The following is a 15959-nucleotide window of genomic DNA, read 5'->3' as shown; positions in this document are numbered from 1 at the left end:
TGGATAAAATAATTTTAAATAAGCAACAGATAGCTTACCCTAAAAGCTGTAAGGATTGGATCTTCACTAGTGAGGGACATCCAGGCGGGGCTAGCCAATGCTCGATAAGTATGAATTCGTCTTAGAGAATAACGCAAACTATCCGTATGCATGCCTTCTTGACATTTCTGACATCCACAAGACAGGGGATGGGGATTATCTATGGTGGCCCCACGTGACAGGAGAAGCTGAAGAATTTCGAATTGGTTACAATGAGCAGCCAATATAACAGGAGATATGTCAGGACAATAATCGGAACTCTCTTCCCCTGGTTGTCTGGTTTTCGCCCAATCGTTTGCCAACATTTCACTCGTGATACTCGGATGATTAATAAGCATCTCTACAATCTTATAAACACCCTCACGAATAGCATACAGGAGGGCGTCTCCTATCTTCACGTTCTCCTGTTGCAACAACAGTTCAACAATTTCAACATTTTCGTTGTCGACTGCTATTTGAATAGCACTACGACCCAGAATGTTGGTGCAATTCACATTCACCGGATTCGGTGGTTGAAGGCACCTGATCATCGTGTGTTTGTCTCCCCTTTCAGCTGCTTCTAAGAATGTTCTCTCCTTAGGATCCATGGATGGTCCGTCCTTTAAGGGCTCTAGTGGGATGGGTATGCGATAGCGATTACTACTTGTCAGAAATCTCGGGTCTTGTTTAACCATGTTTGCGATTTGGGTTTCGACATTTAACGCGGAGGACATCATTGTAGAGGTTTTGTCCGGCTCGAGTCAATATGGAGTGTGAATTGGATAGTCGTAGTGGATCTTAGTTCATCTGAAAAGATTTAAAAAATCGAACAAAACTTCATTATATAAATATTTTGCTATTTCACGTCGGAAATTAAGAAAACAATCTTAAAGATGAAATCTGTTCAATTAAACTTCTAATATTCTACTTTTCTTTTATTTAACTTTCATCAGTTTTACATTTGTTTAATGAAATTAAACTAGTTGATTTATTTTTTAAAAACGAATTAATTAATTTTCCTTCAAACTAAGCAATTTTCCTGTCCAATAAACGTTTTCCGGCGCAGTTCGTTTCCAACGATATTTAGTCAAATTCATTTCTTTTATTCGGTTATTGAGTTAATTAAATGGATTAAATTGATTTGCATTAAATTATATCTAGAAAATTCTTTAAAAATATTTGCAATTAATCAATGAACGTTTTTTTAAGAATTGTAATTAACTGCAACAGTATAGTTCTTCAACTTAAAATTTTTAAATAATAAATAACATACAGCATATGAGATTCATAGCGATCGTACCTGAAGGACTTTACTTAGATAAGCTTTATGCCTACAGGTAGAAACTGGCTTTAAAATAACTTTATCGTGTGTGGAAAAAAAGCGGTCCCACCGGAAATATGGTCATAAAAGCTAGAGAATATAGTTGTTAAGTGTCATCCCGAGGTTTTTTTGATAATGGAAAAGACATTATCACCAGAGATAGCTATTAAGGGTCTACGATTCCACGCCCTGTTGATGTTAAATCCGTTTTCCTCTCTGAACTATTTAACGATCAATGTCTGATCTGTTTAATTTTAGAACGTAGAGTCCTTAAAAGGAGAACAAGTTCTTAAATTATTGATTGTTCTCGTGCAACTGTTCGATTTATTGATTTCATAGCATCCGGGAAGACATTTTTCAACCTGATGATAGCGACGTTTAAATGTATTATTCTTAATAATANCAGTACGTAATTAGAAATTCGTATGTTTAGTTTTGGTTATTTGTAAAGAAATCTTCTTATCGGATAAACAGAACCGAAAAATCGAATGGAAAAAATATATTAAAAAATAGGACACTCAAGGACAACCGAGTCGAAACTGAAAAATTGAGAAAAGGTAAAAATAAAAAATGAAAAAGATACAGCCGCACTGATTAGATTACAGTAAATGGTAGAAAGAAATATGAAAGTTGCAGAATGGAACATTGAACACTAAATGGTTGTTGTCAGAAACGACGATAGCTCGAAAATATTGGATATAATGACACAGAAATAAAATGAAAAAGAAAGAAAACAATTCTTATGTACTCATAAAATAATGCCTTTCATAATCTAATTTTTCTAAAAATTTTTCTATTCGCCATCGTTAAATCTGTTGAAACTTTTCCGAATTAATCCAAAATTATTAGTTAAAATAATATTTATATAAATTCTGAAAAAGTCTTTCTTACTCACATTATGTAATTAGAACTAAATTGAAAATTAACAACATAGAAAATTTAATAGATAGGCCTATGTACAGTACATTTATAAAGTTGGATATTTAGGACACGGAGCATAAGGAACTTCTAAATGGATTTATATTTGGGGCAGAAGAGAATGACCTTTTTAATTTTGTTCGATCGATTTAAGTATAAGATAGAAATAAAAACTGTAAAAAAATTATATTGTTATATGGGAAGTATGTTGAACTGTTTGTTGGCATAAGAAATGACAGTTATTACAAGCGACCCATTTGAGCGAGTTTTATAAAATCGGAAACTTTTACTTTAATTTTTATTTCCACGTATAATTTTTTAAAAAATATTTTACTGAAGACTGCAGTTATTCTCATTCTATTTATATCTCTATTTATCTCTTTTCACATCAGTTTTCCGACACGACACTTCAAAATAATGAAGAAAGAAGCGCGTATTTCGGTGTTAACTATTTAAGGAAAATGAACTTTTATGCAATTTATAAAAAAATTTATTGGAAGAAAGTCCAGATTTTTATTGATTTTTTTCAGCGAGAAAATTTCAATTATTTATTCCATTTGAAAACCTATAATAAGTTAGTTTTAAATTTACGAATCAATTTTTTCAGGTCCAAAAAAAAGATAATAAATTTATTCTTTTATAATGGCATACTTAGAATACGAATATTTACTCTTAAATATCTAACACAATTACTGTAAAAGTGAAGGAACTCTCATTAGCATTTCAATGAATGCTTTTTATTTATAATGAAAAATAAATAATCATTTAATGAATTCTATTTTTTTTATTTTACATTAAAATTACTTTAAAATTGCATGTTTAACTGGAAAAAATAAGTAAATTCTACAATAAAATTTCTTGTTTTCTCTACGTTTCGGAATATATGCATATATATATATATATATATTTATATAAACAATAGAGAAAGTTGTTTGGTTTAAAGCAAAACTTTATTTGCTTTAAAGAAAACAGCAGTCAATTCTTAATTGCTTTTAGCAATTGTGCACTTACCTTCAGTTGACTTTTAAAGGTTAAACATTTCAGTCATAGTATACTTTCACGAATTGCCTTCATGGAAATTAACATAGAGAATGTTGGTGCGGCAGTTTCGGTTCACAATCCAATTTTGTGTGCTTTGTCAGCTGTTAAAGCAACAACGATACTGTCAAGACCATAAAATTAGATTAACTCGACAGACAAAGCCAAAACCTTACATGTGAACTTTGCTAACACCTACAGTAACAATAGAAGACGTTTTCTAAATTCCAAATTTATATTAAATATAATCACATAAATTAGAAAATTCCCGAAGTGATTATTTTTGCAACGTAATTAATTTTTTTATTTTATTTTATTTTTTAAATATATTTGTTCGATTTTCGTCTCCCTTCTTTCTATTCATATATCTAGAAAACAAAATTAACTCAGGACAAACTTGCTATATTTTTTTTTTAGAAAAGGAAAAGAGTAAAACTTTATGAAATAATTGCTTTTAAAGTAAATGTGTTTTCTATGTTACACGTCAAAAGATTTCTTAAGTATTATGCAGAAGAAAACGTTTGCTAAAAATGATTTTAGTGCCGAGTGAAGTAAAATTCAAATTGAAAAATGTTACGATACGGTTGATGAAATTTCATATTTTTCAAAATATGAAATTTTAAATTAAATTACCATATTTGATTGGTGTAAAATTTATTTATATTATGCTTAAAATTATTTTGCATAATAAACTACAGTAGTTTCGATTACTAGTGAAAGAATTTCATTTTTTTATCACTCGTTATAGGCCTAATTCCAACAATCCAATTACAAAATTGCTTATTACTGTATATACATCGAATTTAACTTTAATTATTTATTTTACATTTGTTTTAATTACTATTAACATTAATTTCGTTTCGAGTTTTTGTCCCTTATCTATTGTTCTAATAAAACATAAAGAATAAGACGAATATACATTTTAAAACTCTGATCGTCTTAGCTGAAGTAACGCTAATTTACAAAATCTATTAAAATAACTGTAAAAGTAATGGATATTTGAAAATATATTTGAAATTTTCTTGATTTTTCAATTGCAAATCTTCGATTTCTTAGCATTACAAGGAGTCAAATTACAAATTAAACCGAATTAGTTAGTGAAACGAAATTAGAAAATATTATCGAAAGTTTTCTTCCTTCAAATTAATTTTATTATATAAATCGCACTCGATATGTATTATATTTGAAAAGATTTTTAATAATATAAAATATTTATAGAAAAGTAACAAAACAGTAGCAAAACTAATGAAGGAAGTAATAAATAAATTATTGCCAACAGGTTGCTTCAGTAATGCCATTTTTCACCAATATCCTGTCAGAACTAATTACTATGTTTGTACCAAATTGTGGCTGTTCCTGTGTAAAATCAATAAAACAATATACCAAATTTCATAATATTAGACTTATACAAAGTAACCCAAAAATCAGTTAACTATTATTAAGACTAATTAGTTGTCTTAATTAAATACTTTATTATTTAAAAAGTTTATATAAAATTATTAAAAAATGACACCCTTCTTTTGTTCGATACACAAATTATAACACTTTAACAAATTAAATTATAATTGTTTTTTAAATCTTTTGTTAACGAACGATTCCTACAGTTAATTGACTTTTGGGCCACCCTAAACTTGTTGTTATTAATTAAACTTTTTAATAAAGAATTTTTTATTCCGAAATACTTTTTATACAAAGTAAAATAAAGAAATTACAAAAAGGTTTTGAAGCATTATAATAATGAACTTTTGTCAAAAAGAAAAATATTAATATTAACAATTTGCTCAATCATTGTTTACGTTTTGAGCAATTGTTTTATATCAAAAAATGCAACACCATGCAAATGTCAAACAGTAAATGAATCCAAGTTACAAATTTGATTTATGATCAGTCTTATTGGAATTTCAGGAAGAAAAAAAAAACAAAATACAGTTCAATTGGTTATGTAAATTGTAGTCAACAACTTGATCTTCGATAATATTCATTCTACAGTGTAATTAAGTCAAAAGGGGTAAGTATTCATCATCACTGATCAGAAAAGACAAAACTTCATGATTAATTACCTCAGTGAGCAGTTGTTTGGAATACTGCCCATCTCGAACATGAGGGGAAAAAATCAGATCATTAGTTTGCATATTTTTTCTACACAATCTACTAAAGGTAATCTTTAAAGTTGAAATTTTGAAAGGATCTGTTTCGATGAATAAATATTTATAAACTCTTGCATTACTCTTTGTGTTGGGCTATGTCCAATCGATTTGACGTTTCACTTCAAGTTTTCCAGTTACAAGCTTGCTTGGCAGATGCAATTTTGTTTGCGGTTGATGGATCCTAGAAAAACCATAACATTCCATTCAGGTCTTTCTGAAACACTTCTTTCAAGCAATATACAGTGACTGATGGATACTTTCTTACGTGTTATTTATGTTTCTCGCACTAAAATCCATCTCGGAAAAAAAAACTTGATTTTTCAGTTTTAAAATGGAAGCAAGATCTCTTTTTTGCGCGATGAAATATTAATGAAATCGAAAATTATTTTTCTTCTCCATTTCGACTGGTTCTTGTAAATAGATGCAGAAATATGAAGATTTCAGTATTAACATAAATATCGTTGCGGATTGTATTGATCAATAAATACTTATAAATTATTTATCGCGTATTATAATAGGAATATGTTAAATTTTATTGATATATTGAGAAATTAGTAATATTTTAAAAGAATTTTTTAAGAATGTTTCTCGTCTTTCGATATTAAAAAAAATGTAATTAGTAAATATTAATTAATCCAGTGTGTAATTATTAATTATTTTTAAGTTTAAATTTTCTTAAAAGTATTCAAGACGTTAGTTGAATATAATGTACTCGAATGTACAGTACAGCATTTATTATACGAACAAAAGATGAGTTAGCATTATTTAACATTAATGTTTGCAACTCCCGATTATCCGTTTTGCAGATTATCCGTGTTTTCCGGTTTTCCGTGCACACCCGTATACTAATTAGCATGGACAATCGGAAGTTCGATGTACAGTTTTTTATTATTATAAGTATTTATTCTATTAGAGTTTTAAATAGTAGCTTAAATAGCCTATTAAATAAATAAATATTATTATTATCTATTTAATTTTAATTCTTTACAACCCACAGGCACTAAAAAAGCTAATTTTAATTATAATTTTAAAATTTTTAATACTTAAAAAACATTAAATGAATGAAAAACTATAAAACTTAAACTAAGTATTGGTATTTATTACTAAACTGATACAGAGCTATATTATTACAGTATTGATTTTATAACAAGCCAACAATTACTAAAGATCATTCTTGATAAACAGCTATTAGTAATATTAATCCATTTGTTTATAATTATAACTAATATTGTTATATTCATAGATCGTATGTATAGTTTATGTTTGTGTTTATAAGCTTACATATATATATTTTAATTACCATAGACGAGCAGTTAAATTGCCGTATTAAATTATATTCATCTATTATATAGAACACTTAAAATTTAATTAATTTTTTAAATTTATATCTTCGTGCTCATAAAATATGATATTTTACAAAGTAACAAAAATCTATTTTTACCTGAATTTTATATTTAATACATTGCATGTGTTAAAAAAGGAAATTCACTGGAAAAATATTTAAAATATTCTGAAAAAAAATAATATCAAAATAGTTAATATAAGTTTTTAAATTCATTTTAAAAGAGTATTTGACAAAATATAAGTGATATTAAAGATGATAGAAGGCCCAATGCTGTTAGAAGAAGCAATGCATCATAATATAAATAAATATTATTGTATAATAAATCAAAACTGTAACTCAGAATACAAATAAGTATGAATATAAAATCCTTATTTAAATAACTATAATTTATTTTCATACAGATGCGAAAAATGGCTACAAAATTTAGTGGAGTGGTTCATAAATTTTCTATTGTTAATTACAAGATCTTTAAATATGAAATTTTAATATATTCGGATTCTAAATATAAAACGAAAATATATTAGATTTAATAAGAAAAGTGTTACTTGGACAAGAAAGAAATTTTTAGAAGTTATTACAGCACATAATTCTCATACAATAATTTTATACCTTTCTCTCACTTTAAATACAATCAACTATATATATAATTTACGATAAAAACGGGTGCTTATAACACAATTTCAATTATAATTTTATAAGAATTAAAATGAATATAACGATAATATATAGAAAAAAACCCTATTAATTTTCATTTATTTTGAAAAAATGTAATGGTTTTTAGGAAGAATATGTAGAATTCTAATTTAATATTTATTCATTCCAATTTTTATTTTGGAGGAAGCGGGAAGAACGCCCTTTAGCGATGAAAATTGATTGTTATTATCTCTATTTACTATTTATATTACGCTATGATCATTTCCTTTCCTATCTCGAATCATAAAAAGAAATATATATATATATATAAATTCTTAACAAAGTTTTTGGTATATGTTCATATTTATTCATATGTTTAACTATTTTCTTTTAACAAAAAACATTTTAGAAAAGGATTTAAAATGCTTTAAAAATAATATAGAAATTTATTGTAATAAATAATCTAATATTAATTTATTAAATAATTTTTATTCTCAGCATTTTTATTTGCACAAAATAACAACCTCAAGCGATAAATTTCTATTCTTTAAAAAGCTAAAAATTGCAAATGTCTTTTAAAATTATTGTTTTATTTTTATCAGTTTAATTTCACACGCGTAATTAATAAAGCTCTTATTATTCCGTAATTATTATCGATAGTTTCTAGACTAAATTAATTAGTTACTAGTTAAAATTTCCTGTTTAATTATATTGCTCTCTAACAATAAAAATGGAAAACTGTCAATTAAACACATTTCAGATTTTAAATTCGAATAACATTTTTTTTTTTAATTAAATATATATAATTAGAAAAATAAATAAAGAGAAGAACTTATTTTATGTATTAATTATATGTATGTTAGTAGCTGTGTGTTATATTACATATGTACAATATAACACACACACACACACATTACATATATATATATATATGTACTGTACTTTATTACTTATATAGAGGAAGAAGATAATAATAAGAATGATTTACAAGTAAATTTTTAAATTATTTTGAATATTTTTATTATAAATAATAGTTTTAAACAATTAAAACAATAGATTTTTGCTTCATCAGGTTAAAAGAGAGTGGATAAAAATATGGAAGGAAATCGATTTTTCTTTACTTTTATAATGTTTAAATTTTTTTAAAATTCAACTTAAAAATTATACATTTTTTATGTATTTTTATATTAATTTTAATCTTGGGAATAAATTTTTAAGATTATATTTCATTTTTTTCTGTTTTTAATTTGATTATTTATGAACTATATATATATATTTTTTTATCTAATAAAAGAAACTTTATGATTAAATAACAAGAATTTAATTGGATGAGATGGCATTAGTTTACTTATAAGTTATAAATAAATGGCGTAGAATAAATAAATAATAAATGAATAATGAATAAATAATAGAAAAGTAAAATTTCTTTATATTTTTATGTTTATATTTTGAATTTTGTTAGCAATTTTATTCACACTAAACTGATTTACAAAGCGAAAGATAGACGGGCGGTCGGACGGATTGTGTCAGCCTGTAAACGATGATAAAACACAATTTGTCTTAAATAAATAATGTCTTATGGAATATAGCTTTTTCTATGCAGATTAATCTGCAAAAATAAATTGACAGGCACAAAATTCAATGTTTGTTTTATCTCAGTTCGTTGATTTTTTCGAAAACTCCTTCAAACTTTTGCCTATAGATGCCAATATACAATCTTTTGAGAGCAAAAAGATAAACTTGGTAAACATTTCTTATGTATATAGAATCGGCTTTCTGCCAGATAGCACATTTAAATTTTGGCAAACATAACTAAATAAAACAATATAGGACCTGACTTGTTTTCTCTAAAATATTCCAATAGGAAAGATTTTCTCTGATAAAAATATGTTATCGTTTATCAACCTATATATATATATAACTATTTTATGATAAATATTTATGCATTTTATGAATAAATTACAATAGTTTTCAAATAAAACTTATCTTAAAGTTATACACAAAGATAAACAGAAGGAATTTCCAATAATCGTATAACAGAACTTTTATAAAATCAAAAAGCATCATTAAACTAACAAACCGTAAAGTTAAATAAATATTGGAAAGATTTCCTATATTTTTAAAAGACTCAAATAATATTTGTATACAAACACAAATTAGGTAAAAATAATCGATTATGAAAATGGAACTAGACAACAACGATCGATCATTTCCTTAGTACCATTGGTTACTCTATACCATAAAGAAAAATATATTTTAAAATATTTGAGAAATAATTTTATACACAATTTTACTCATTAATAGTTAATCATTTACTGAAAGGAAAGTAATAAATTTCCTGTATAAGAAGAGAACGATTAGGTGGACAGGCATTCGATCATCTTTAACGAGATCAAACTCCAACCATAAACAAAATGAAACCAATCTTCTTTGACCTAAATCACCTATTCTCAAAAATATTTCCGCTATTTTTCGACAATAAACTAACATTCAATAAGGAAAAAATAATAATAGGAAGAAGAAATGTGGATGCGATGCCAAAGGAAAAAGGAAATGATGAAAATGTTAAGATAAACAGAACATTTTCCCTTCTTTGATTATTTGTACGGCTTCCGTGGCCATCTTGAAGTAACAAGATTTGCTCCGGTTTGTTGTTTTTAGGCTTCCTTTTCGTTTGTAGTAAATTGTTTGGTCTGTCTAATAGCAGTTTATTTGTTTCGGTTAGTAAAAACGATATATCTTGCTAATGTTAAAATTCGAATTATATATATTTTTTTTATTCTGTAATTGCTTTATTTGATTTTGGGCTTATTTTTCAAAATGGCGAATTCCATCAAGTTTACGATATAATACTAAAGTTTACTTACACTACAAATATATATATATATATTTCCAATCTAGAAAAGTAATGTAAAAAAGTAAATTAGATTATCATCCGGAGCATCTGGTAAAGTTGTATAAACTTTCGAAGGATTTTCTTTCTTTTTTTATCTCTTCGGAGAAGTACACATTTCATTTAATTAAGTAAATCTATAATTGCAATTTCTTCTTGAATTTCTTATTAAAATAATGAAAAATGTGACGATTAATAGAATTTTTAATAAAAGAAACCGCAGAAACTATTAAATTATGAGAAGTTATTTGTGCATAAAATCAAAGTATGTTTGAAAAGTGACTTTACGAACGAATGGACAAATCTGAATTTTATTACTTGAAAGAGTTACAACAGTAGTAAAACAATGATATCGTAAATTTTCTAGTTTGTCTGTTCGCTTCTTTCTTACATTTCTTACAGTGTAACTTTGCTTTAGAGAGAGAATCACTCGACAATAAAGCTAAATCAGCTAAATATTTTGAATTTTATAACAGTGAAATACATTATTCAAATTTCTTAAGCAATTTTAACGCAGGAAATTTTATATTCAAAAATACAATTTTTAGGCTCTTGAAAATATTAATTCGAAACTTTATCTATAATGTATTAAAGAGTTTTTTTAAAATCCATTTATGGTATTTTTATTGCATTTTAGATGAGAAAATAGCAATTTTTGAGTTAAAATTCAGTAAAACTACTTTACGAAATATGAACCCTAAATTACATAAAAGACATTTATAAATTTGATAGTTAATGAGAAAAATATGATTACTTTTGAAAATTTACTTTTAAGTATTATAGAAACGTTCTTAAAATTCAGTTAAATCTCACTAAGTTGAATTGCGTTAACTCGAAGTGGTGCTAAATCGAACTGTGTACCCAAGCACAGTGTATATGATTTTCATATAATATTGTCTCGTTACTCGAAATTGTCGATACTTTTAACTCGAACCTTTCACCCTATGATTTGTATCTTCATTTTCTCTTACATTCCGTGTAAATACAGACAATTAAGATAAACAGACATTACGATTTCAAGTCAAACACAATACCATGCCATTACAATCTCGTGTCGACATCCTTTCACTGATGATACAGTATGTTACAGGCGTTCTAACTGGGATTGGGACACAAGGAATCTTCTTGACAATGCACTCAAATGAGCAATAAACTGTACACAACTCTGAGAACAGATTGTTGAAAAACGGCTTGACGAGGTATTTACGAGCACAGAAAAATTTGAGAAAATCGAGTGTTAAACTCGTTAACTCGAAATTAACTCGAAATTGGGATTCTTTCACCCCTTTAACCTCGACTTAACAAGGTTTCACTGTATTCGAAAAATCCCTATATATTGTGCCCATGATATGTACAGATTTGAGTTAACGCAGTCGATTTATTAAGTTTTTAAATACATTAAAACCTCGCTAATTTATCTAATGAAATTACTATTCACAGTAACGAGAGATCTTCACTGGATGCGGGCTACAAGTGAATTTCATAGGAATCTTGCGGGTCGTCCTGCATGCCATTTTTTTCTTACGGAGTTGTAGACTTTAAGCTTGATGAGTACCAACACAGACCTAGTCTGCTTTATCAATGCAATATTCGAGATTTCGAATCTCTAATACTTCGAGTATTTGCGGGGCTTTGTCAACGCCATTTTATTGTCTTGTTTTCTGTCTCGTGCCATTATGCAACATTAATTAAACTGATATTCCTGATTAAAAAAAAACATTCAAATTAAACTTAAGTAGTGAAAAAATGAGAATAAACTACTGTTTATATTATTAGTTTGCATATCATTAGCATATATTAATATTAACCTCCAGTATACTATATATTAAAATATCAAATATATTTGTACTCTCAGAAGCCTGAAACTCAGTAAGAAAAAATATTTGCGGTTTCTGGAAGTCTACGAAGTTCACACGCCGTCCATATCCATAAAAGGTTATTCATCACTGCTTTATATAGTAAAACTTTTCTAAATTCGACACTAGTTGTTTCACAAGAATATACGGAATTCAATATAGAGAAATGTCCTCAATATGAAGAGGAAGAGGAAAACTATAAGCAAAATATAAACTACTGTAGACGATAAAATGTAAATTATGTACTGTATTATACTGTTGTATCGCACGAAAGCTTAAATAGTATTTAAAATGTTAAAAAATTCCCGTTTTTCATTATATTGCAGATACTTACCATCTTCAATTAAAAGAATTTAAATTAGAAGAGGTGTCTATACTCTAGACTATTCGAATGTCCAAATTGAGGAGATTTACTGTATTAAATAATTCTTTTACTTATAAGAAACTGACACATATAATTTAGTTTTATTTTTAAAAATAGATTATAGACCTATAAATTCCCACTACCGTCCATTCGTCCGTCTGTCTTAACAATAAATGAAAGACAAGACTAGATAAGGAAACCTTGGGAGTAGCAGGCCCCGATTAACTATATATTAATTTCCGATGCAAAGTAGAAATCATGTTATTTCAATTAAAAACTTTCCCTGGAAGCAGTTAATAAATGACCGGCACGACTCGATTGCTAACAGGAAAAGTATGATGTACAGGGGCAAGGCACTGCTAATTTGAAAATGGAGAACAGATATTTTAAATGAAATAAATTAAAAAAATACGATTAAAAATTGCAGCCAGGCATTAAGACGATGTCACAATAAAATAATTACTCGTTAATAATTATTAAATTCAATTCATTTTCACGTTTTGTTAATAAAAATATAGTTTTACAAAATGAATTCTGTAAATTAAAAAAAACTTAGTAGACTATTTATTATTTTTTTTTTTTTCTGAAAATTCTAAACGCATTATTGAGAATTTAACAAAAATAATATATAAATGCGCCGTATAAAGTGTATTCTTCAGCCTTAATCTATCTTTATAAATTTTATATTTTACATTTTCGTATTTTCAATTATTCTATTTTAATATTTAAATAATTTTATAATACGATTATTGACAGACCCGTATTAGTTCATATTGTATCGTTATAAATTGTCACATTTTAAATTCGTGAAGAAAAATTATTATTACATTATTATTAAATATATAGAAATTGTATTGAGATTTATATAAAATTAATTATAGCTAAATTATATCAAAGACTTGTATAAAAAATAATTAAAAGTTTTCAATTTATTGTTTATAATTATCTGCCTACAAAATTAGTCTACTTATTAGAATATTTCATGTGTGAAACTAGAATAATTATTTTATCATTTTTATAATCAGACTATTATACACATAATAAACTTTCTAAAGTTAGTAAATTTAATTTCTTATTGTAGAAATTTCGTCGTTCTTATCGATTTCTCCTCAATTAATTCTTACTCTAAATCCCACCAATAAATTCTCATTTTACCTGCTCCGAACTGTTAACTCTTACGGATACAATACTTTGCTTCTATACTCATTATCTACTTTTTAACTTCATGCTACTTTTACTTTAATTATTTAAAAATATTAAATTAAATTAAAATTTATTACGTAATCTGAATTCGATTTAGAGTCTGTTTTATGATCGTTTTTGTCTGGTTATGATATTCTCCTTATTTGCGTTAAAAGTCATAAAAGAGAAAATAAATCTGAAGTAAAGAAATTCTAAGCATTAAAAAAAAATTTTTTTTTGAAAGGTTTGCTAAACTCTCTTAATGTTTTCTTCGTAAAATTTTATAATAGGTTTACTTAATTTAATTATTAAACATGGAAAAAAGTGATCTCTTTGATTAATTTTAATGATAAAATGCTCTTTATTTTTAATGTATAATTATTTAATATCATCATCAAGTGTTTATTAAATATTTTAAAATCTGTACTATTTTTGTAAGCTGAAACGTTATTTGGCTTATAAAATATTCAATTTAAGTAATAAGATTTATATATAAAATTATTTATTCATATAAGAGGGATACTTATATGAATAATATCTTAGAAAGCCATTTTTGACCAACCATCGCTTTGCAAATTAAAATAAATAATTAAAACGTTATTAGTATAAATATTGAAAAATATAAATTATACTTAAAGTATTATTCTAATTAAACTATAAATAATATAAACTATAATAAAATTGAGAGAAAGTGAATATTTTTCGTTATTTTAATGGTGGCTTGCTTTCAAAAATATATAGCAAATAGAAGAAAATCGAATTCACATATGTACAGTACAATACTTTTTCTACTACTTTTCCTAAAAAATCATATTCAACTCTACAGTATTTTTAACATTCAAAATTTAGTTTATTTTATTAAGAAAATTTTGTAAATTTTTAATGCATCCGAATGAATTTCTACTACATAATTTATGTAATAGATATTAATAAAAGGAATCTCTTCAATACTCTTTAACTTCATATATCTTCCCTATTTGCATTCCTCTCTGACATAGCTTCATACTAGACAATCAAAATATTAATTAGCTACAAAGAATTTTGCTATTCAATTCTTTAATTTAAGATTAATACATAGAAAAATATTATAATTTCTCATTTGCAGTTAAATTGCTTTCTTTTAATTCCGCTTTTACTTTGAATATTAATTTATACATCGTACATCCATTACATTTACTTATTAATTAAAATTAAATAGTAAAATAAATTAAGAAATATTGTAGAAGGGATTGTTCACTAAAATACAACGTTTGATTTTCATATTTTCTTGTTCTGACGCAAGAAAATTTTATTCGTGACGTTAATCATCTCTACAGAAGGGATTGAATTTATTATATAATCCATGATTAATTTATGGGAAATGATATAGACAGGTTTAAAATGTTTCAAACGATCACGAAAAACTAGTAGAAACTAAGAGTTAAAAATACATTGACAAAATTGCCTCATGAAATATATTCGATCTACTTCGTAATGATCGAATTACGAAGATCAATCCATTAACTTATTGACTGATCTTTAAGCTTTTTGATAAAAGATGGTTAATTCAATGCACTTTCAATATTGCTTTTAATACTTAACAAGCTATAAACATATATAAAGTATATTTTTAAGCTGGTAGTTATTCAACAATAAATTTTTTTATATCCATAAAGCTATATTTTATATAATTCTAGTAATTGAACAGTTATTATTTAAGTCTAAATGTAAAAATCTACGTTATTATCATCATTCTTTTCTAGATGTTCTATTTAAGTACGCTAGAAGTTTATTTATAATAATCCTTTTACAGATTTTACATTTTACATAAAAATGAAATATAAATAGATGAAGGACCCGCAAATATCTTATGGGAATTTGGTCCTAGTGGATTTGGCTGAACCTTTAATATTTTTGTAGTTCTAGTGATCAACCTTAGACACAAAGTTAGGCTATTTTTGCATCTTTGATGCTCGATAACTCAAACACGGTCCATTTTTTTTACTTTGTGCCTACCTACTGAGACTTTTGATCAGGAACACTAGAACTAAAAAATTCTAATCTCAAGAACGGAGTAAGATAGATGAAATCCGAGACCATATATGGAAATCTTAGGGGGCAAGATGCCCCGATTCACTATATAGGAACCTCCAGTATAGACCGAAAGTCATGTTATATCAATTCAAAATTTTTTCCATTAAAGGAGTTAGAGACCGGCACGACTCTATTACTAACAGGAAAAATATGATGTACAGGGGAAGAGAC

General features: G+C 26.3%; 1 protein-coding gene across 1 annotated transcript; it reads right to left on the bottom strand.

The window, feature by feature from the left end:
- Positions 1-14: 14 nt before the first annotated feature.
- Positions 15-3453, bottom strand: LOC111616040 (transient-receptor-potential-like protein). The gene is made up of 2 exons (XM_023357477.1): positions 3269-3453; positions 15-825 (listed from the first exon to the last, which is right to left on the bottom strand). The coding sequence occupies exon 2, from the start codon at positions 753-755 to the stop codon at positions 15-17; it is 741 nt and encodes a 246-aa protein (XP_023213245.1). The 5' UTR covers positions 756-825; positions 3269-3453.
- Positions 3454-15959: the final 12506 nt, after the last annotated feature.

Source organism: Centruroides sculpturatus, unplaced genomic scaffold (assembly GCF_000671375.1).
Source record: "Centruroides sculpturatus isolate CEXI.00-Female unplaced genomic scaffold, Cexi_2.0 scaffold2918, whole genome shotgun sequence".
Classification (NCBI taxonomy): domain Eukaryota; kingdom Metazoa; phylum Arthropoda; class Arachnida; order Scorpiones; family Buthidae; genus Centruroides; species Centruroides sculpturatus.
The sequence above is the reverse complement of the archived record's forward strand: the minus strand, read 5'-3'. Positions and strand labels throughout refer to the sequence as shown.

Coding starts and splice junctions, on each gene's coding strand:
- LOC111616040 (XM_023357477.1), bottom strand. CDS start 755: ATGATGTCCTCCGCGTTAAATGTCGAAACCCAAATCGCAAACATGGTT.